Source organism: Metopolophium dirhodum, chromosome 6 (assembly GCF_019925205.1).
Source record: "Metopolophium dirhodum isolate CAU chromosome 6, ASM1992520v1, whole genome shotgun sequence".
NCBI classification, from domain to species: domain Eukaryota; kingdom Metazoa; phylum Arthropoda; class Insecta; order Hemiptera; family Aphididae; genus Metopolophium; species Metopolophium dirhodum.
This window is the reverse complement of record NC_083565.1, coordinates 37,039,162-37,062,026: the sequence shown is the minus strand read 5'-3', so window position 1 is coordinate 37,062,026 and position 22,865 is coordinate 37,039,162. Positions and strand designations below refer to the sequence as shown.

General features: G+C 24.8%; 2 protein-coding genes and 1 long non-coding RNA gene across 7 annotated transcripts; 1 reads left to right on the top strand and 2 right to left on the bottom strand.

The window, feature by feature from the left end:
* Positions 1 to 253: 253 nt before the first annotated feature.
* On the bottom strand, positions 254 to 8,848 carry LOC132946534 (uncharacterized). 4 transcript variants are annotated; one of them, XM_061016579.1, is made up of 8 exons: positions 8,648 to 8,847; positions 8,399 to 8,535; positions 6,981 to 7,159; positions 2,968 to 3,458; positions 2,633 to 2,876; positions 2,456 to 2,559; positions 2,019 to 2,113; positions 254 to 421 (listed from the first exon to the last, which is right to left on the bottom strand). In XM_061016579.1, exons 4-8 carry the CDS (start codon positions 3,441 to 3,443, stop codon positions 345 to 347), a joined length of 996 nt encoding a protein of 331 aa, XP_060872562.1. In that variant the 5' UTR covers positions 3,444 to 3,458; positions 6,981 to 7,159; positions 8,399 to 8,535; positions 8,648 to 8,847; the 3' UTR covers positions 254 to 344. The 4 variants fall into 4 exon arrangements, with proteins under 4 accessions (XP_060872562.1, XP_060872561.1, XP_060872564.1 ...); XM_061016578.1 differs by lacking the exon at positions 8,648 to 8,847 and having other exon boundaries at positions 8,399 to 8,641; XM_061016581.1 differs by lacking the exons at positions 6,981 to 7,159; positions 8,399 to 8,535 and having other exon boundaries at positions 8,648 to 8,848.
* Positions 8,849 to 8,986: 138 nt separating this feature from the next.
* On the top strand, positions 8,987 to 14,700 carry LOC132946535 (uncharacterized). Of its 2 annotated transcripts, none has more exons than XR_009664735.1 (4): positions 8,987 to 9,744; positions 9,830 to 10,110; positions 10,444 to 10,681; positions 11,616 to 14,700. It is a non-coding gene; the product is annotated as an uncharacterized LOC132946535 (long non-coding RNA). The 2 variants fall into 2 exon arrangements; XR_009664734.1 differs by having other exon boundaries at positions 10,447 to 10,681; positions 11,616 to 14,699.
* Positions 14,701 to 16,972: 2,272 nt separating this feature from the next.
* Positions 16,973 to 17,499, bottom strand: LOC132947780 (ribonucleoside-diphosphate reductase small chain-like). Its single transcript, XM_061018017.1, has 3 exons — positions 17,486 to 17,499; positions 17,145 to 17,367; positions 16,973 to 17,086 (listed from the first exon to the last, which is right to left on the bottom strand). Exons 1-3 carry the CDS (start codon positions 17,497 to 17,499, stop codon positions 16,973 to 16,975), a joined length of 351 nt encoding a protein of 116 aa, XP_060874000.1.
* Positions 17,500 to 22,865: the final 5,366 nt, after the last annotated feature.

Here is a 22,865-nt window from a genome sequence, read left to right as displayed (position 1 = left end):
TGTTCTTGCAATGCATAATTTAGTATAGTAACTTATTGCCATTTATTTATCAAGGAAAACCATAATTTTTAAAATGGAATTCAATGAATTTAGTTCTCATGTAACTTCATGCTAATATTCTAACACAAATATAGACTTTGTACAAATATATTTTATACTCTTTATAGGCACATGATTTTATTTAAAATAAATGGGTGGTATTAATACCAAGGAACAATATTGGATTATAATTTTGTTTATATACATAAGTATATGGTATTTAAGACTTAAGTATATTAAATACTTAAATGTGTATATTTCAAAAATAAAAAGGCTAACTTGAAAATTAAAATTGATATTTTGTTTCAAGTTTTTTTGAAATTGTTTAATACATCTTGCATCAAAAAGACAGATTCTTTTATATCTGACTTTGTTTTAAGACCTGAAACAAATATAATCAATTATTCATCAATATTATAGTAAGACATTATAAAATAATATACCATCACTTAAACAGGTTTATTTATTTTTATAATTTTAGCTTTTCTTTTATTAATTTAAGGTAAAAAAGTTGTAAAATATTATATTGTCTTTATTTATTCATCTTTGTGTTTGTTGGTGACACTTCTACCAACTATTCATTTTTAAATGACTACTTATAACTTTAATTTCATACATTTAAGAAAAAAATGTTTTTTTATTAATAGTTATTTGACGTTTTAATGAGTAAAGGTATCTCTCATCACTTAACTATTTTTATCTATAACGAAAACGCTTATACATAAAACTATTCGTTCAGTACTAAATAATTATTATCTATGCACAAAAAAGTTAAGAAAAATATTTTGATTTAAATTATGAAATTAAAAATAAATGCAAGCAATTGAAACTTAAATGTTGATAGCAGTCTTATGAACAAACATATAAAAATATAGTCAATATAAAAAGGTAGAGTTACATTTATAATAGATTACCCAAAAACAAAATATCAAATGACGACCCAAATCAATACTTTTCTAAAATTTAAATTTTGGAAAAAGCCGTTAATTCTAAAAAATAAAAAATAAAATAAATAATAGGAAATTATTATTTAAAGAACCATCTTGTAATTTGTATACTATGAAATATTTCAAATACATTATGTAATATGTGAATAACATAAGGAATATATATTAAATAATGGAAATAAGAACTTATAATTAGGACTTAGATTGTATAGTATTTGTTAATTATTATAAAATTCAGAGAAAGCTATACATTTGTTTTATAAATCAAAGATTTCGAATACAAAATCAAATATTGAATTTTTCAATTAATTTAGATATTAATAATTAATGTATTTTTTTTAGTTTTGGTGCTAATTTTGATAATTTGTATTTAAAGTAGATTTTTTAACATTTTGTCATAAATCGAAAATTGAATATACCAAAGAAATAATAAGCAGAAGTTAAAAAAAAAAAGAAAAGTTTTTAACAATTAGAATCAAAAATTTAGTATACCCAATGAGTAATAAACCAATAAATGAATATAAAACAAACTTTTTTGTTGCTATTTTCTATATATTTAAGGTATATTATTCAGAGCACTTTTAACTGCCATACAGTCTGAGTCCTGCTCAACATTAGCTTTAAGAGGTTGTCGCACCCGCATATGTTGTCTCTGTCTTACTCACGTATGACATAGGACATTTTCGTTCACTAGTTTTAATATTTTACATACTGATAACTCACTTAAAAATTAAAATATCGTAAAAACCAATGAGAGAAAACAGATATTGTTGTTACCTAAAAGTTTGATAATAGGTCAATTTACTCTAATATCAAAAATGACAGCACCCTATTAAAACTAGCAAACAAAAATTTGCTAAGACGTATGTGTGTAAGACGGAGACAACATATGCGGGTGCGACGTCCTCTTAAGAACCTTACTAATTAATATTGCGTTACAAAATTCCTTTTCATACTAAGTAAACAAATTATTTTCTAAGCTATAATAACATAAATATAAACAGTTATTTGAATTTTTTAAAGAAATATTACCTGTTAAAACTACTTTTCCATTTACAAACATTAAAAACACTGCTCGGGGTTTGACCATCCGATAAATTAACGCAGGAAATACCTCAGGCTCAAAGCTAAACACATAAATATATTTTATATTATTAATTTACATTTTTTTATAGGAAATTCAAGGAATGTTTTGTGTAAAACATACTTTTCTTAGAATTGAAATTTAACATTGTTTATAATATTTTAAATTTTATTCAGAATATTATGAAAAATAATAATCATAAATAAACTATATATTTAGGAATTAATTGTTCAAACAAATTTAAAAATTGTAATTTACCTTTAATATATATTAATAGAAGTAAAATACTATATATTTAAGATTAGATTTTGAAATTGTATATTAAGTAAGGTTTACACAAAATTTAAATTTAAAGAAAATATTTATAAAAAAAAATGTTAAGTACCTGGTAAATTGTGAGTGAGCAGTATTTAATTCTTCCAACATTATTGGGAAACCAACATCCCATGTGCATACAATATTATGCACTGTATAATCACAAAATTTTACCTAAAAAGTTAATGTAATTAATATAATATTGATGAAGTATAACAATATAAGATTTACATAATATAAAACTAACATTGTGTCCAAGTCGTTCTAAAATTTTTGCTACTTTTCGACATCCTAAATTTCCTGTTCGGTCATCCTTAGCACCTTGCATGATCATTTTACCTGATGGAAATAATAGGCTGGTGACATTAGGTGTACGAAGACGCATAATTAGTCCATTAAATCGCAGTGGATTATACTCTGAGTTACTAGTCCACATGACAATTCTTACCAAGTCCAAAGGACATCCCATGTTTGCACCACATACAATGTTTCTGCAATAATACAAAAGTATAAATTAATACAACTTTGAATAGTACATAATTTGCTATAACTGTTCAATTATTTTCATAAAATACAACTCACTGAACTTGAATAGATTGACTAATTTTGTTACACCGAATGAATCGAGGTATATGCATAATAATAGTTTTATGAGGATTTGCATTATCTTCATTGCTTAATTTTAGTTTTTTTTTTATTGGTTCAAAATTATCATCATCAAGTCCATCAAAAAAATGTTTGTTTTCTAACTCGCCTATAACTTCTGGTGTTAAAACTACTTTTTCAGCATCTTCTAATTTTAGTGTTAAATCTGGCTCATTCTCACTATACACTGGACCTAGGACAACTTCTTGTTGAACAACATCACCAGTGACTTTACCAAGTACTTCCTCTTCCACACTACCTAATACTTCTTCTTCGCCAGCAATTTGTTCTCCATATTCTTCATACTCATGGTCTTTGTCGTAGAGAGTTTTACTGAGCATAGTGTGTAAACTTTGTTCGCCCACATCACTCTGATCAGAATCATAAAATTCTTCGTCATCACTTAAATCCATTGTTACAATTATATTCTAAAAGTAACAAAAAATAGTAAGAAAATAAATATTTTGATAAGAATGGTATTATTAAAAATGTATAAATAATAATAATAGATAACAATTTAATGAAAATTTTTTGTAATATACATTTCTATGGCTTAATACAAACATAGGTTAGTTGCATGATCCTAGGTACTTCCTATGATTTGATATGCCCTGCTAATAGACCATAGACTGGTTATTAAGTACTAGTAATTAATTATGTAATAAATATGGTTTTACAGAATCATTTAAAAAAAGGAGGAAAGTTGTAATATATATGTTCAATTATATTATTTTAATGATGTATCATTGCATAGCATGTAGCAAATATGTACGAAAAATGAATCTGGACGGAGCTGTGTCAGCCTTTATTTCTATAACTATTAGCAATTTATTTTTCTATTAGTGATTTGGCAGATTAAACTAATTATTCCCAAAAATATTGAATATATTATAAATAATAACTATCTATTTATGATACTGTTTGATCAGATTTTTGATACACACAAGGTATACCTGTTCAAATATTTTTTCACTTTTGTGTATAGATAACCATAATTCAAGTTAAATCTCTAAGATTCATATTATTTGAATAAAAACAAAATTACAAAAATTGAAGTTGAAGAGAAATTGTTACATTTGAATATAAAATTTCAAAGATTCATAGAATAAATGATAACGTGGCTTTTACTAAACTTTTTTTTATTTAATTAATAAGAATCTCGATAAGAACAACTACCTAATAAGGAATATTATATTTAATTTTCAAACATTAGCTGATATAATAATTCAAATTTTATACATTTTTGATTAGGTACAAAATAATATTTTTGTCGAGATTTTTGTGATTTTAACAAATTTTAACTAGCTACTAAAGCTTAAAAAAAATGTTAACTGTATTTTTTGATATTTTTTTTTTCATTTACATCAATTTAAATGGAGAACCTTTTATCACATTTATGATTCTGAGCGATGAATGTATTGATTTTACAATCATGTTTATTTTTCTTTTGTGTCTGTCAACAACGATAGAGGCTGTAAAACTGCTTTGATTTTCCTCAATAGTATCTTGTTCGATGGAAAAGTGAATCTAGTTGGTGCATCCGGGAGGTTGAAATCCCCACTAATTTTAAAAAACGCAGGGAAAAACGACATAAAAATCAAGGAAAAACAGGAATTTATACGCAAAATTTTTTGGTTTTGGTTTTTGGTGTAACTCTAAATCAAATGACCACATGATACATGCAATTTTCATTTGTTGTTTATATTAGCATTTTATATACACGATCAATTTCTCAAAATATTTTAATTTGTTTTGAACTGTTTACAGACATTTTTAGTTTTTTTTTCTAAGAATGTTAATAAAATTTTATTTGTTGGGTAAATAAGCTTGACAATTTAATACAAGGTTCCTAATAAATTGTTAGGATCTTTTCCGTTATACCTTATATGTATACCACATCAGTGATGTCCACGTTGCCAATCGCTGGCTGCGCTACGCTCGGACAAAAAAATCAAAAATATCCCTCGACTTGCTATGCAACACCACCAGGGTAACCGCCGCATATCCACTCCTAATAACGACCTTAATTTTAAAACGACTTACCAATTTATAGTGGTATACGTATAATACGTAATAAGAGTGGATATATGGCAGTTACCCTGTGACCAACTTGAGGTGATGTTGAATAGCAAGTCGAGGGATATTTACGATTTTTTGTCCGAGCGCAGCGCAGCCAGCGTGTGGCAATGCGGGCTTCACTGACGTCCCCCCAAAAAAGGAGTGTCCCGTAAAGTAGGAAATGGTATTCGGTACAACGGAAAAGATCCTATTGTTACAAAAAAATCTGAAAAATATTAAAAATACGGTCACATTTTTTTTTATACGCATTTAAAGTTAAAAACTTGACAAAATACTTAAAAATCACGAAAATATGCAAATTATTTTAAGTTGGAAATTCATATTAAATTTTCTTTTAAAATGCAATACAAGATTCCTCATAAGTTAGTCTACCTTAATAAAAAAACAAAAAATCTACAAGAAAATTAAATTAAATTTTTATGATCGTTTGAAGTTCATATTTTTAAAGCATAGGATATTCACTCCATTCATCATGTAGCGAATTTTTATTTTGTTGAATTTCAAAAACTAAAATTTGACTGAATATTTATACTTTCATTTTCTTTAGGTACGCCTAAAATTTTTTTTTTAAAAATGTCAATAAAATTTTATTTGTTGAGTCAAAAAGCTTGAAAATTTAATACAAGGCTTCTGAAATATTATTGTTACAACAGTAGTTGAAAAATATTAGAAATACATTAGCACAATTTTTTTTTATGAGCATTTATAATTAAATTGTTGATAACATTTAACAAATTTTAAATTTTAAAATGATTTAAGTTAATAATCAGGACCGGCTTAAGGGAAAAAAGCGAACTAGGCAAATTCAAATTTTTCCGCCCTTAACAATAGAATATTATCAGTATTTTGAAAATGCCACCCTCTTACTAATGTGCAGCTTATGTGCCGCTCTAGGCATGGGCCAATGTCGCCTACCCCTTGAGCAGGGCCTGTTAATAATTATAAAATGCTCAACTTTTATAGCTAAGGATTGAAAATTTAAAGCTAGGTTCCACATAAGTAGGTTATTTTGTAACCAAAAACTCTCAAAAATATAAAAACACAGTTTTTTTTAGTTATTTTATGTTCAAATTTGGACGAAATTAAAAATAAATAACCAATTAAAATAAAATAAATAATTAAAATAAATAACCAAGAACAACGAATTTAGTTATATTTGTTGTAATTTTATAATAGCAGTTTAAAATTTTTTTATAAGCATTTCAAGGTAAAATTTTGACAAAATAGTCTAAATCCCGAAAATGTAAGAATTATTTTGTAGTTAAAAATGTATAGTACATTAAATTTTTAAAGGTAAGGATTGAACAATTAAAACAAAGTTTCTCATAAGTAGTTCATACTGGAACCAAAAAAATCTTAAAAATATATAAACAGTATTTTTTAAAGGTACTTTAAGTTTAAATTTTAACGGATTAGATATTTAAACAAAGAATAACAATTTCAGTTAATTTGTTGTTATTTAAAAATATTATTCATCGGTACTTGAAAAAACTTTTAAAAAATAATATTTAATTTTATACACGCAACAACGATTTCAAATGCAATATTTTCGGCCAAATTTAATTCAACTTATTGTATTACCTATAGTACCTAAAGTAAATATCTTTTATAGCAATAATATCATAAAATATACTTTGTAATATAGCCATTATTATAGGCTGACAGACTGATTTTATATCATTAAATTCAGTTTTAATATATCCATTACAGTGACCCACAACCCGACATCTATTATATACCAAAGCGGTAACCACTTTTGCCCACCTTATTTGGCATGAGTATGTTTATTATTAGAATTTATTCCAAAAATAACTCATTTAAAAATGAAATATTGTACAAAACCAACATACAAATACTGGCAATGTCCTTACCTTCAAATTTGATGATAGGTAATTTCACTTTAATATTAAATCTAACAACACACAATTTGTTCTGTAGAACACAAATCTGCTAGGTTGTAAGTTTGTATGTTGTTAGGTTGTAAATTCTCTAACATGTGTTTTAATTTTCCATTAAAATCAATAACCAACATCAAGTATGTTCAACAATTCTAAAAAATGATTTAAGAATATCAAACATATTAAATAGAAATATATACAATAAATGAATTAACCAAAGTTATTATAATATAGGAATAATATTAAAACAAAAAATGAAAAAAAAAAAAATATTTTAAATATGATTTTTTCAATTTGCCAATAGGTATGATAATAAAACAAAAAATGGGAACAACCTTGGATTTTCTTTAAGAGAATAAACATAGTTCTTAAGACTGCAATGATAGTATCTCGTATAAATATAAGACAACAAAAATTTAAACAATCTGATAAAACTACAAAAAAATATGATATAAAAAAAATATTAATCAAGAACCAGAAGATTTATAATATCTAAAACTAAATTTAAAAATGACGTCAAAAAAAAATAAATGTTCGGATATTCATTAAATATGTGTGATGTACCTAATCTAGGGCGACCACGTGACCATTTGTCAAATTTAAGCAAGATCCCTTTTTGAGCACCATCACCTGTTCACTGTTGTCCCAACAAACTTTTTGTCACATATTTATTTGATAGTCAGTCTTGTTTAAACTATTATTGAATTATATATTCCGTTATATCCGTTAATTAAATACATGTAAAAGAATAACCTATTCCGGAAACGAATAAAAAACAACATTCTTACAGCTTTACATTGAAACCAAAGTAACGAGTGTTGACAAACAATATTATCAGTGATTGACATGAGAAATGTCTTATTACACAGAGAAATTATAACTTATAAGCCAGAATGACTATCAATCTTTCCAACAACATACCATCTCAAAGAGAGAGACAGGGTGTGATCTCATAATATAAATATTACAAATTTAGGAAAATCTGTTTTTGTTAAACCAAAACTGATCGTCTCATTATTTTGTTTTCTTAAATAACTATGGTCATCCTAACCTAATTTAATGAAATACAATATTTACGTTTATAAATGTAATTGTTATTATTTACTATAGTATAGTATATTATTATTATCTTAGTACAAAAGAATCGAACTGGGAATTTTGATGGTTTTGAAAATTGTGTCACCATAAATGTAATTTATTTCTTATCTTTATATAAACCTACAGGTATCTAAACAATAATAATTCTAATTACTTATATATTTTAATAACAGCCAGTAGAGGTACCTACCTCCTAATATTATATGATATAATTTTCAGTTTATAATTTTTTTTTGTGATTGAGATAATATTATTACAATTAACTACTTTTAAATAAATTTGAAAATAAGTACTTTGTTCTTTATTGGTGCCTTCTTAAATCATTAATTTTTTCGTAGGTTCTTGATGTTTGATAGGTACATTGTAAAGTGTCATATTATTACGTACAATTTTAAAAACGGGTGTGAGTGGCTTGATCGTTTGCAAAAACCTGTATGCCCATACTCGATGTACAAACATAAAATATTACATCAAATGAAATTTAAAATTCATATAATATGTCATAGTATATTAGATTGTTTGTAAAATATTTTATACTTTACCTGTAGTAAATCTTCGTTATAAAAATTCCATCCGAAGAGTAGGTAGGTATTTAAAGTAAGGCACTAAAAGGCACGTCCGACATGCAACTATAACCTATATAATATATAATATATAATATTATTATTATATAATTATTTTAATTTTTTTCGTCGACAGGCGACAACCGACCGTGATAGACCTTGCACTCGACACGTTCTGCCGGCTATCGTTATCATTTCTATGCATCGCGTAGGGCCCACAACTGATACCGTTGGCCCTTACCGCGGCCCACGACTGATACCGTTATCATGACTACTGATAACTGATAAGCAGACCAGCTCGCTAGTTTATTATTATTATTATTATTATTATTGCACGCATTATGTCTTCTGAGAGTGTGCGACTTTGGCATGCTAAGCAATGAGCGTAATATAAAAAAACGAACAGAAAGTGTCACGGGCGACTATAGAAAATTCGCTCGGCACGAATTCCGATCTCGACCTACCGCCAAGGTTGACGTCCGAATTCGACTGTTAGTAGCAAAATAATCTTCGGTTTTTTTCGAAAAATTTGAAAAACTAGTAGAATTTCAGATATAAAATCGCCTCTCCTTTTAATAATATAATAGGTACGAGCGTTACGCAAAAACGATAACGCTCGAAAATGTTCACTGTCCAAGCGGAAATGTATGAACGACGTAAAGATGTTTTCACATCAAAAATAAAACGGTACCTATGATCAGCATTAAATTTAAATTTTTTTTAATTTTAATTTTAATTTTTAATTTTAATTTTACTGCGGCCTGCATGAATCGCACAAATTCTGATTGGTCGGTAAATGAAATATAATACTGTACGAACGTCGTGGAGGCGAACTCGCATGAACGGCGTTCACATTTCTTATCAGTAGTTTCATCAGTAGTTTCGTAAACCGTAAATCCGTCGAGATAGTTTAGAATACTTGACAGGTTAGGATTATAAATCCAATTTAAAAAATGTAGAAAAGTTGTTTTCAAATATATTTTCAGAAGTTTTTTTATGATGAGTGATATCTAGCCATCTAGGAGGCTGCGAGACTCGCTACCGGTGGAGGAGACAGACTCGTTGGAGTTATATAGGTAAGACACTTGTTTTAGTCTGACAGAGATGGTCAAATCACCGAACGTAACGTTATATTTTGATTACACTATATTTTAATGAAAGGTAAATGCTCGTGATATTTAAAATGTTCTATTACAAAATGATGACCGACCAAAGATACCTCCAACCTCTAATTGCTGACGGAGTTTTGTTTGAAGTGGGACTCCGTCACGTACATGGACTTCCAGCACAAGGCCGTGGCCCGGATCGTGCTCTCTGAGATGCCAGGCTTGTGCCTTGTTCGTCCAAAACAGTTTGACAAGCTGCCGCTCTCTGTGTTAACAGGCAACACATGACTAACCATCCCCACAGAATATCTCATATGTTTCTGTTGAAATTTAAGTGTGAGTAAACTAATGATTCAAGCATTTAATGTAGATAAATAACACGACTATGGTTATGTAAATACTGCAATACAACTATACAACTATAATGTAACTGACAACTAGGCCACGTCAGTACACAGTGTAACAGTTTAATAGCGAGTGCATTTACATACATAGAATGCTCAATTTATATGCCATCATTGAGGTTATTCTACATCCGTATAACGAATGAAAGTTATGTCCTAATCAATAATGTTATTATAGCTAGAAAGTAATTAGTGAAATACAATATTAATACGTGCATACATGTGCTTACAAAGATTGAATATTAATATTAATTGTATATTTCAGCAGTTTCATTGAAGATGAGATGTATTGAATAAGCCAGCTTGCGGTCGTGTTATGCAGTGGACCTCCCTAACGTGGACCTGCAACAAAACAAAAGCCTACTGGATGGCAGTGATGGTGAACATTTGAACCAAACAACACTAGATATGGTGCTTAAATGATGTAAGAACAAGCTGTAGAAGACTAAGCAGCTGTTTATGCGGTTGCTGAAATTGTTTTGAACATCATTCCACGTTTAAAAGTATTACAAATAGCTTAAAAAATAAAGTCAAGTTGACGCTACACAGGCATTTTTGTTGTCTTCGTCTTACAAGTGTGTAACATAGCAAATGTTCGCCCAGCAGATCACATTTAGATTCGTTAGTTTAAAAAATAAAGTGAATCTAGATAAAGTAAGACCATTATCTGTGCTTGTATGTGGGTATTTTACAATAATTCAATTCTTTAGCAAATTTTGCTTATAATATAATATAAATTAAAAATGTCTCATAACTCACTTAAGAACTGAATTATTGTAAAAAAATCACGTTTAAACACTGATAATGTTCTTACAATTAAGGGGACATTACAGTGACATTTGGTGTCTTAGTCTTATAAGTGCGTAACATACCAAATTTTACACTCAGCAAAACATGTTTATCTCTGTTAGTTTAAAAATTGGAGCGAATTGATCTCTTATAAAATTTTAAGGCAAGATTATTATCAAAACAATGACAATATGACATAGGCTTTTTATTATGTTTTAATTTTAAAGCGAGTTATTTGTATTTTAAAATTGTAAACTGTTTGTACATCTAAAATACTCATAACTCGCTTTAAAATTAAAATATAATAAAAATCCTATGACATTGTCTCGATAATAATCTTACCTTTAAATTTTATAAAAGGTCAATTTGCTCTAATTTTTAAACTAACGGAGATAAACATGTTCCGCTGAGTGTAAAATTTGCTGTGTTACGCACTTATAAGACGAAGACAACAAATGTCACTGTAATGTCCCCTTAAGAAGTTTTATGATAAGTTGATTCACTTTAATTTTGAAACTAACAAATCTAAACTTGATTTGCTGAGCTTAAATTTGTTAAGTTATGCACTGTAAGACAGAGACAACAGATCACTGTGTAGTGTCCTCTTAAGAATTAGAGTTATCTATTTCAATTTAACTTTTATTTTAGCTTCTTGCCCAACGATTGCGTCATTTAAAAGTATCACTTAGAAGCAACTTGGTCTTTCCCAATGTTAGAAGTTTGGACACACACATAAATACTGTCACCACTGTCCATGTGCATGAAAAGTGGATTATAACATGTTACCGACAATTGCAATAAAAAACAAGAGAAACCAGAAAAATGTGCAAACTGTAATGGAAACCACACAGCAGACTATAAAGGATGCCAGACCGTTAAAGATTTATTAAGTATTAAAATACGAATCCGGAAATATCAATAAAAAAAAATTATTCAATTCCAACATCTGCCTCACCACCTGTAACTTGAAGAAGCGCCTAGTTCAAAAGAAAAAGTTTACTTTTAATAGATAATAATTTAAGAATATTTGGATAATAATATAATATTACATTTAGTAAATACTTTAGTTAAATTTTACTAGAAATTAAGTAGCTGTAACTGATGGCTTTTACAGTCAAGTTATTATGAAGACCAGTTAAAAAAAAGTATATTTCACAGTTAAGAGTACACCTCACCCGCATGTGTTGTCTCCGTCTTACAAGTGCGTAACATAGCAAATTGTACGCTCAGCAGAACATGTGTAGCTCCATTAATTTAAAAATTAGTGTGAATTGACCTCTCATATAATCTAAAAGTAAGACTTATCTAGACTGGGCTTTTTATTATATTTTAATTTTAAAGCGAGTTATGAGTATTTTAAGATGAACAAACACTACAATTTTAAAATAATCATAACTCGCTTTAAAATTAAAATATAATAAAAAGCCCATGAGGTTGTCTAAATAAAAATCTTACCTTTAGATTTTATAAGAGGTCAATTCACTCTAATTTTTAAACTAACGGAGCTACACGTGTTCTGTTGAGCGTACAATTTGCTATGTTACGCACTTATAAGATGGTGATAACACATGCGGGTGAAGCGTCCTCTTAAGAGAATATTTTAAGAGGACGTTAGCGCACTATTTGTTTTCTTTCTCTGGCCCACGTGCAACAAACAAAACGTATTTACGCAGGTAAATTGTTTTATGTTCTTGAGTAACTATAAGAATAAAATCGCCGATTACAAAAACAATAAAGAATAATTTTTTTCGGGGGGAATGACATGATTTGTCTAAATATTATCTCAAAACAATTTAATCATCATCAAGTTCAATTAACAATAAAATATGAAACTGTCATTCAAAAACATTATTCTCTATAACTTTTGTAATAGGTGATTTTATTCTAAGATAACTAAAAATTATTAAAAAAAAATGTTTGATGAAAACGTATTATTTATGTTGCGCGTGGGTCTAATAGAGAAAACAAATATTGCACTGACATCGTCTTAAGTAATAATATTGTCATATTTTAGAATATTTTGAAAAAAAGTAAATAGAGCAATCATATTTTGATTTTTTTAAGTTATTTTCATTTTTAAAAAGTTTATTAAAATTTTGTATTTACATCCCAACAACTAATAATAAATATTTGTTGTTTGCAAGTACTTAAATGCATTTTTATGTATTTATTTTAATTTGATTTATAATATTTTTAATACAACACAAATGACTAGTATATAATATTATGCATTATTTCACTCTTTTAATTGTATTGTGTAAAAGAAATAACTAAAGATAGAAATTAATAAATTGAAATCAGATCTTATCAAGAATAAAAAAAATATTTGTAAATAAATAGATGCATATTATTATATTAAGAATAATATCTTATTTTATATTATTATGTTTAATAACGAATTGGCCATGGCCAATGTAATATATCTTTGGTGTATGATATAAATGTCTCAAGTCAAAATTGATATTTTTGGCTAATAGCAGTCAGTAAAATTGTGTGTAGTATGTCATACCTTGTGTGGTACATAAATTGAAGTGTGTAGTAAGAAATTTAAAAGTGTGTTATTCAAAGTAAACCCTTATAATATTGTGTAAAATTTTATTGCTCCACATTTCTTTTTATATTTTAATGGTTTTTTATTTAACTAGATTTTAACTATTGTCTACATTCTACTCAGTCACACAGTACTTAAGCATTAAACAATATTTTGTGTTGTTACTAATTAATAGTTTTTATTTATTCGTATTTCTTTGTTATTGAGAGTAGCTATTTTATAACACTCCTATAGCCGTCACTGGGTTTTTGTATGTCATACGGTCACTGTCACGGTGTATTAAGTAGGTACCTAAGTATTTCCTTATAGTTTACTAGATTAGTTTTTAGTTAAAGTTTTTTTTATTTCTAAGTTTTATACCACAAACTTAATAATTAATATATGTTTAATAAAAGTAAATAATAAGTACTACTTTTGGCTTAAATATAGTGTTACCTACTTCTCTTTAACAAACTTTAATTTGATGAAACTTAATATTACAACAAAATGTACATACTTAGGATAATTTAAATGTTTTTTGTTATTTATATTTATTTATTCATATTATATATTATTATTTATTATCCATTTTGTAGACTAAAAATGAGTTTTATAAACGATGATAATATCACTGATATATATTAACAACATTAAAGCATTGATTATAAATACTATAGATCGCTCACTGGCTCGTATTTACGCGATGCAAAATATTGACGAAAAATGGATGTGGCCGTTAAGAAGCGCTGTCATCATCCATTAGTTTCTTGTGGGCGACGACATCTCTCCATAACAGCTACATCCATATTTTTTGTCAATATTTCGAGTCGAGTAAATACGGGCCAGTGAGCGATCTATATTATTTATAATCAATGATTAAAGTAATTGATTGTACAATTATATTATTATTATTATTGTACATATATTATTAATGGATACTATGATTTTTTTTTGGTAACTCCAACTAATTCTAGTAAAAATATTGCTGAAAATGTAACTATTTATGTTGAGTAAATTTGAGTTAGTTAATAATTTAATTTTGTTCACAGTAATGAAATAATATATTTATAGTTACATATAGAGCTGTAAATTTTCATGAACATTTTTAATAATCCTGAAAATTTTGAAAAAAAATTTTCATATAGATTTTTTAATAATTACAGACCATTTGTTAATTGTACATTTATAGTCCAAGAACTTAAAAACTTACCGACTTACTTAATAAAATAAAAATACAAACTGTTTAATACATTTTACTTATTTAAAAAATAAAAATATAAACTGTTTAATATATTTTACTTATTTATAAAATATAAATACTAACTGTTTAGTATATTTTATTAAAATGTTCTGTTACAAATTAAAAAAAAAATTAATTAAATTTTTATTAGGTAGTTAATAACAGTTATAGTTATTACATCTTACTGTATTCTTTGTACTACTAAATTCTGATTCAAGATAATTGTTTGAAAGAACATACGTGACGGAATTTTCCAAGCTGGACGGATTTTATTGAAAAATAATTTCCCGTGTTCATTTTCAACTGCATGAAATAGTGTACCACTTGAGTAAATTGCTCTGGCAAAATATTTAATACCCTCAGGTAACAATATTATGAATTACCATCTTAACTCTTAACCTTACCTGTTCATTGTCGTTGATTGAATTCACAAATTGCATTATATTCATTGGTACTTTTTTTTGAACGGTTGATGTGGTTATATTTACTGAATTGGAGTCAGAGTCTAAATTTCTACGTACATGTGTTAATTGACTTACACCCGACGTTTGAGTAACAATTGGTGGACATTTTGAACATTTTTTTAATAAATGTTCAAACATCCTAGTTTCCTTAGTTTCCAAGTAAAATGATACAGCGCACTTTTCAATTTTTTACCCATGTTATTAGTTAAATAATAATGTAACAAATAAATACGAATTTAATCAAACATGTACGCTGCACAACATCTAAGTTTACCCACAATTCACGCTTTTATCCATACTGGCTAATTATCTGGTAATCAGTAATCACTTACAATAAACAACAAACATATCCACAAATATACCTATAGATAGATTCATAAAATAGTCGGTAATTACAATTTTAATTGTTGGTTATAAAAACTTGAAAATGTAATAAAATACTCTTAGTATATTGTTTCAAAGGCAGATGAAAACAATTAAAAATTCATAATCATGGTTTTTTTTATAAGCATTTAAAGTTCAAATAATGACGAAATACGTAAAAATGACGAAAATGTGCAAATTATTTTAAGTTAGAAATTCATGAAAAATTTTCTTTTTTAAATCTAAGATTTGAAAATGTAATTCAATATTCCTCATAAGTTTGTCTACCTTTATCAAAAAAAAAAAAATGTCTAAAAGAAAGTCAAATTAAATTTTTATGATCGTTTTAAATTAATATTTTTACAAGATTTGATATTCACTCGATTCTCATGTAACGATTGTCTTATTTTGTTGTAATTAAAAAAACGAATAACTGTAGATACTAGAAAATTTCACTGAATGTTTATACCTATTAGCATTTTCTATACACAATAAAATTTTATTTGTTGGCTAAAAAAGCGCGAACATTTAAAGCAAGGCTCCTGATATATTGTTACAATATCAGTTGAAAAATATTAACAATACTTTGGAACAATTTTTTTTTATAAGCATTTAAAGGTCAAATTTTGACAACATTTATTAAATTTGAAATTTAGTAATTATTTTGTAGTTAAAAATTTATAAAATGTTCAACTTTTATAGCTAAGGGTTGTAAATTTGAAGCAAGGCTCCGTGTAAATAGGTTATACATTATATACACAATATTGTTTATTCACAATAATATCATCAAATATACTTGGTAATATCATAAACTGACTGACTGTTTCCGCTCAGAATCGTTTTTCTTATACAATGATAGGTATTATATCATTGAATTTAAATTTAACACCATCCATTACAGTAACCCACTGTACAGCAGAGCGACATCCACTTATCCACCTTTTTTAATCTTAAATATGATAAATGTTGTCAAAATCGAACTTTAAATGCTTATAAAAAAAAAACCTGTGCCCATGTATTATGAATATTTTAGTTGAAAGTTCTGTTATATCCATAGACATAAAAAAATAAATGTTTTCATTGTTTTTTATGCCTACAGTTATAGCTGATATTAAATTATTATTTATTTCTTCTTACACACAAAGAATTTCTAATTTAGTATGTACAAAACATAACTACTACAAGTATAACAATAAATATTACAATACAATACAATACAATACAATATATTATATTTCTTAATTATACGCATTACAATTAAACTATAAATACGACAAATATGAAAAGTAAGATAGTATAATTTATTTAGAATTTAAATACATTACATTTTTATAATAAAATTAAAAAATAAAGTTTTCTTTTAATGATGAATAAGTCATTGACAAATAATTTTATTCACAAATACAATTCAGAATGCAACTGAAGGTAATTGGTGTTCGCTAAGTCTTCTTTCAAAGAAGTTTATTGTTCCTTGTTGAGAAGTAAGTTCCGTGTGTGGGAACGGGTTTGACGACCAGTAAATCTATAATTTTTAATTAAATTTAATAATTACTATCAATATGATCAATAAATGTACGTACAGCTGTAGGACACCCCGATACTTTTAACAGCCTATCAGCAATATCTTCAATACATATCTTTTCACAGCTCATGCTCATGCCGACCATTCTGACAGGTGACGCGTTTGTCAAAAATTCTTGTACAATAGTTACGATTTCACAAATTATATGTGTGGTAAGAGCTGGAGGTGGCTTTTGATCCAATTGTTTGGAATAAGACACAGGCAAAATATGTGTGTAAACTCTAAAAACATTATAATAATAAAATATGTGATACAATGATTTTAGTAGGTAATTGGAAAGTAAATATTTAAATTTTTGAGCAGAGTATTTTTTAATAAAGACTTAATTTTGTAATTTACTTTGCAATAACCATTGCTTGAAAACAAAACAGATTTAATAAAAGCATATTTTATAGTATTATGCTTATAAGCTATTTATACAATTGAATATTTTATACATTTATAACTGCAAAATAATTTGCAAATTATTGATGAATTTTATCGAAATATGAACTTTAAATTCTTATGAAAAATAGTGGCTATGTATCTTTTATATTTTTGAACAGATACCAAATACATAATTTATATATTCTATTCTATATAATAAAATTATTGAAGAAATCAAAAATACAAAAGAAATAAATATTAAAGATATTCAATTCAATAAAATAACATATACAACTATACAAGAATTAAAAAAAATATATATATACTGAAAAAATAAAATTTATCGAAATAAATAAGTAATAAGCCTAAAATAAAAAAAATAATAAATTTTATAAAAAAAAAAAAATAATAAATTTAATTATTTAAATATAACATATAATCTTTAATTCCACAAATTAATATTTTAATTAAACTATTTAAATAACAAAATAATTCTATAATTAAAAAATTCATATTCAAAGGTAATCAATGTATAAATAATAATAAATATTCTGTTAAAAATATAAACTAAATAATTTATATTAAAAAATAATTTACCATATTGAGTATATAAATATAAATAAAGACTGTATAAAAATATTAAAATCATAATTAACAAATAAAATTTATAAAAATAATCTAATCAAATTATTAAACTGATTAATAAAAATAATTCACCAAATAAATTTAAAGAAGGAGGGAAAGATATATTAGAAGAACATGATAAAAATCATTAAAATGATAAAAAAGGATAAATATTAATTATCTAATAAAACCTTTATTTAAAAACGTTCTACGACTTTTAAAACGTAAATAACAAATATTTCTTAAACAAAATAATCCAGAAGAACATAAAGCATGACCAAACATTAAAATTAATGAACCAAAATAACCTCAATTATTTAAAGTTAAAACCCCAATAATAACTAAACCTATATGAACAACAGAAGAATAAGCAATTAAAATTTTCAGATCTCTTTGAAAAAAACAAACTAATCTTAAAATTATTATTCCTAATAAACATAAAGAAATTAATAAATAATTAAATTTAAGATTAATCTTAAAAATTAATATTAAAATATAATAAATACCAAAACCACCTAATTTTAATATAATACCAGCCAAAATTATTGAACCACAAATAGGAGCTTCTACATGAGCTTTAGGTAATCAAATATGAAATATAAATAAAGGTATTTTAACTAAAAAAATTATTATTAAAAATACATAAAAATAAAAATTTAAATTATTTAAATAATCAAAATAATACATAAATATAAAATTAAAATTATTTAAACTTAATAAACATGAAAAAAAAAGGTAAATAAAATAAAATTATATAAATAAATAAATAAAATCCTGCTTTAAAACGCTCATATTGATATCCTCAACCATAAATTAAAATAATTACAGGAATTAAATTAATTTCATAAAAAGTATAAAATAAAAAAAAACTATTTCTAAAAAAACAAAAATAAAAAAAATCACAAAAATAAATATTAATATTAAAATTAAGTCTAGAAATATAAACTAATCTAATAATCCAAATACCTAATATAAATATTAAATAAGAAAATATATCTATACCAAATAAATATCTAATGTTTAAAAAATAATTGAATATTGGAATCTTGAAATATATAAAAAAAAAAAAATTCTGGGCTATACATCATCTTTTAATCTTCAAGCTAAAAAAAATCATTCTAAAAATAATTAATATTAAAATTATTAACATTGTAAAACTATTAATGATTTTATATAATCATTTCCATATATACGAACTATTAAAATCAAAATTGTTAAACCTAATACTCTTTCACTAATACAAAAAATAAAAAAAACTAATACTAAAATATATTGTTTAATAAATATTATTAAATTTAATAAAAATAATAAAGATAAAATTAATAATAAAATATATTCCAACCCTAAAAGTATTATTAATAAATGATTAAAATTAAAAATATAAAATAAAACTCTAGAAAATAATATAAATATCAAAACTAAAATAAATAAATTTATCATTTTAATAGTTTAAAAAAAAACATTGATATTGTAAATCAAAATTATAAAATTATTTAAAATAAATCAGTATAAATATATGCATATTATCATTAATCTCCAAAATTAATATTTTAATTAAAATATATACTGAATTTTAAAAATTATTCTATTAACTAATTCAATTATAGCAATTATATTAACAATGATGAAATCACCTATTAGATCAAATTTAATTATTTTAATTCAAACAATAACTTTAACTATAGTAATTAATTTAATTAATAAAACATCATGAATTTCATTTATAGTTTTCATTTTATATATTGGAGGATTAATAATTATTTTTTTATATATCTCAAGAATTACTTTTAATGAATTAAATATTAATAAAAATTATAAAAATAATTTTTATATGTTTAATATTAATTTACTTTAAATTATCTCTTTCAATTCACTTTATTTTACCTTTTATTATTATTTTATTTACTTTTATTCATCTTTTTTTTTACATATAACATTAGGTATTAATAGAAATTTTGATAAAATCACATTTTCACCTTATTTTTTAATTAAAGATTTAATTGGATTAATTATATTTATATGAATATTTTTTATCTTAACTTTAATTTTTCCTTATTTATTAAATGATCATAATAATTTTGATACAGCAAATTCAATAATTACACCTAACCATATTCAACCAGAATGATATTTTTTATTTTCAATTCAATTTTACGAGCAATCCCTAACAAATTAGAAGGAGTTATTGCTTTAATGTTATCAATTTTAATTTTATTAATTATACCTTTATTAAATAAAAAAAAACTTTTTAAGAAATAAATTTTATCCCATAAATAAAATTCTATTTCAAATTTTTATTATAACATTTTTCATATTGACTTGAATTGGTATACAACCAGTTGAATATCCTTTTATTTCAACAAGTCAAATTTTTACAACAATTTACTTTTCATATTTTTTTATTAATTTTTATATTATAAAAATATGAGATAAATTATTAACTTAATAAAATCAGTTAATTAATTAATTTAAAATATTTATTTTGAAAATAAAAAATAGAAATTAATTCTATTAACTTAATACTAAAATTAATGATATAAGTTAAATAATTTAATAGAAAAATTAAATACAAATAAAAATAATGATAGAGGTAAAATTAATTTTCAAATTAAATATATTAATTTATCATAACGAAAACGTGGTAAAAACCCACGTAATCAAATAACTAAAAATATAAAAAGGTGGATAAGTGGATGTCGCTCTGCTGTACAGTAGGTTACAAGTGGGTCACTGTAATGGATGGTGTTAAATTTGAATTCAATGATATAATATCATTGTATAAGAAAAACGATTCAGAGCGAAAACGGTCAGTCAGCATATGATTTTACCAAGTATATTTGATGATTTTATTGTGAATAAAGTAATTTATATATTATAACCTATTTACGTGGAGCCTTGTTCTAAATTTTCAATCCTTAGCCATAAAAGTTAAAAATATATACATTTTTAACCTCAAAATAATTAATAAATTATAAATTTGATAAATGTTGTCAAAATTTGAACTTTAAATGCTTATAAAAAAAAATTGTGCCTATGTATTTTAATATTTTTCAACTGCTATTAGAACGATATATCAGGAGCCTTATATTAAATTTTCACGCTTTTTTACCCAACAAATAAAAATTTATTGATATTTATAGAAAAAAAAACTAAAAAAATTGAAAACTGACAATGTCCGTAAACAGCTCAAAAAGAGTCAAAATATTTTCAAAATTGTATGGTGTATAGAAAATGCTAATATAAACATTCAGTGAAATTTTCAAGTATCTACAGTCATTCGTTTTCTAATTACAATAAAATAAGAAAATTGTTACATGAGAAATCGAGTAAATATCAAATGTTGTAAAAATATAAATTTCAGACGCTCATAAAAATTTAATTTAAGTTTCATCTAGACATTTTTTTTTTGATAAAGGTAGACAAACTTATGAGTAATCTTATATTAAATTTTCAAATCTTAGATTTAAAAAGAAAAATTTTTATGAATTCTCAACTCAAAATAATTTGCTATTTTTCGTGATTTTTCCGTATTTTGTCAAAATTTGAACTTTAAATGCTTATAATTAAAAATTGTGACTAAGGATTTTTAATTTTTTTCATCTGCCTTTGAAACAATAACCTAGGAGCCTTCTATTAAATTTTCAAGCTTTTTTAATCAACAGATAAAATTTTATTGATATTTATAGAAAAAAAAACTAAAAAAAATTGAAAACTGACAATGGCCGTAAACAGCTCAAAAAGAGTCAAAATATTTTGTAAATTTTATGGTGTATAGAAAATGCTAATATAAACATTCAGTCAAAATTTCATGTCCCTACAGTCATTTGTTTTAGAGTTACACCAAAAACCAAAATCGATTTTCTCGAAAACAGATTTTGCGTAAAAATTCCAGTTTTTCCTTAATTTTTCTTTTGTTTTTCACGTCGCTTGTGAAAACTACTGGGAAATTTTTACTTTTGACCCCCCAAAGTACCAACTAGATTCACTTTCCTATCAGAAAAGTTACTATTGAAGAAAATCCAAGCACTTTTACTGTCCTCAAAGGTGATGACAGACACAAAAATAAAAAAATTAAAAAAATAAAAAATAAAAAAAAAAACACACATCATTGTAAAATCAGTACATTCATCGCTCCGCTCAGAATCTAAAATATTTCACATAATAATATATTTATAAATATAATTCTTATATATTCAGATATTAAAATAAAAATAAAAATAAAAGATAAACTTTTAAATTCAATATTAAATTCAGGAACTAACTCAAGTTTAAAACGAGATACTAACGAAAAGGCTGTTTGTTTTTAGTGAAAAAAACAAATTTATTTAAAAGTATGTACTTTGTAGTATTTATATTAAACGTATTATTAAACTTTAATTTACGTTCTAATAAAGTAAAAAAAGCTACTCTTATATAAACTATTTCTATTCCTATAAATTATTATATAAAAATTTTAAGCTTATTCCTAAAATAATTTAAATTTAAAATATTAATATATAAAATCAAAATAACTTTTAAAATTTTAAATTAAATTAAAATCTTAAATAACTAAATATAATATAGCGAATTAAATTTCAAAACATTATTTTATAAATATTTATAAAACAATAAATTAATAATAAAATTAACTCTATAAATTTCGAGAAATCAAAAAAAAATTAAAAATTTTAATTAACCCTGATACAAAAGGTACTAAAAATATTCTTTTAAAAATGTAACTAATTCTTTC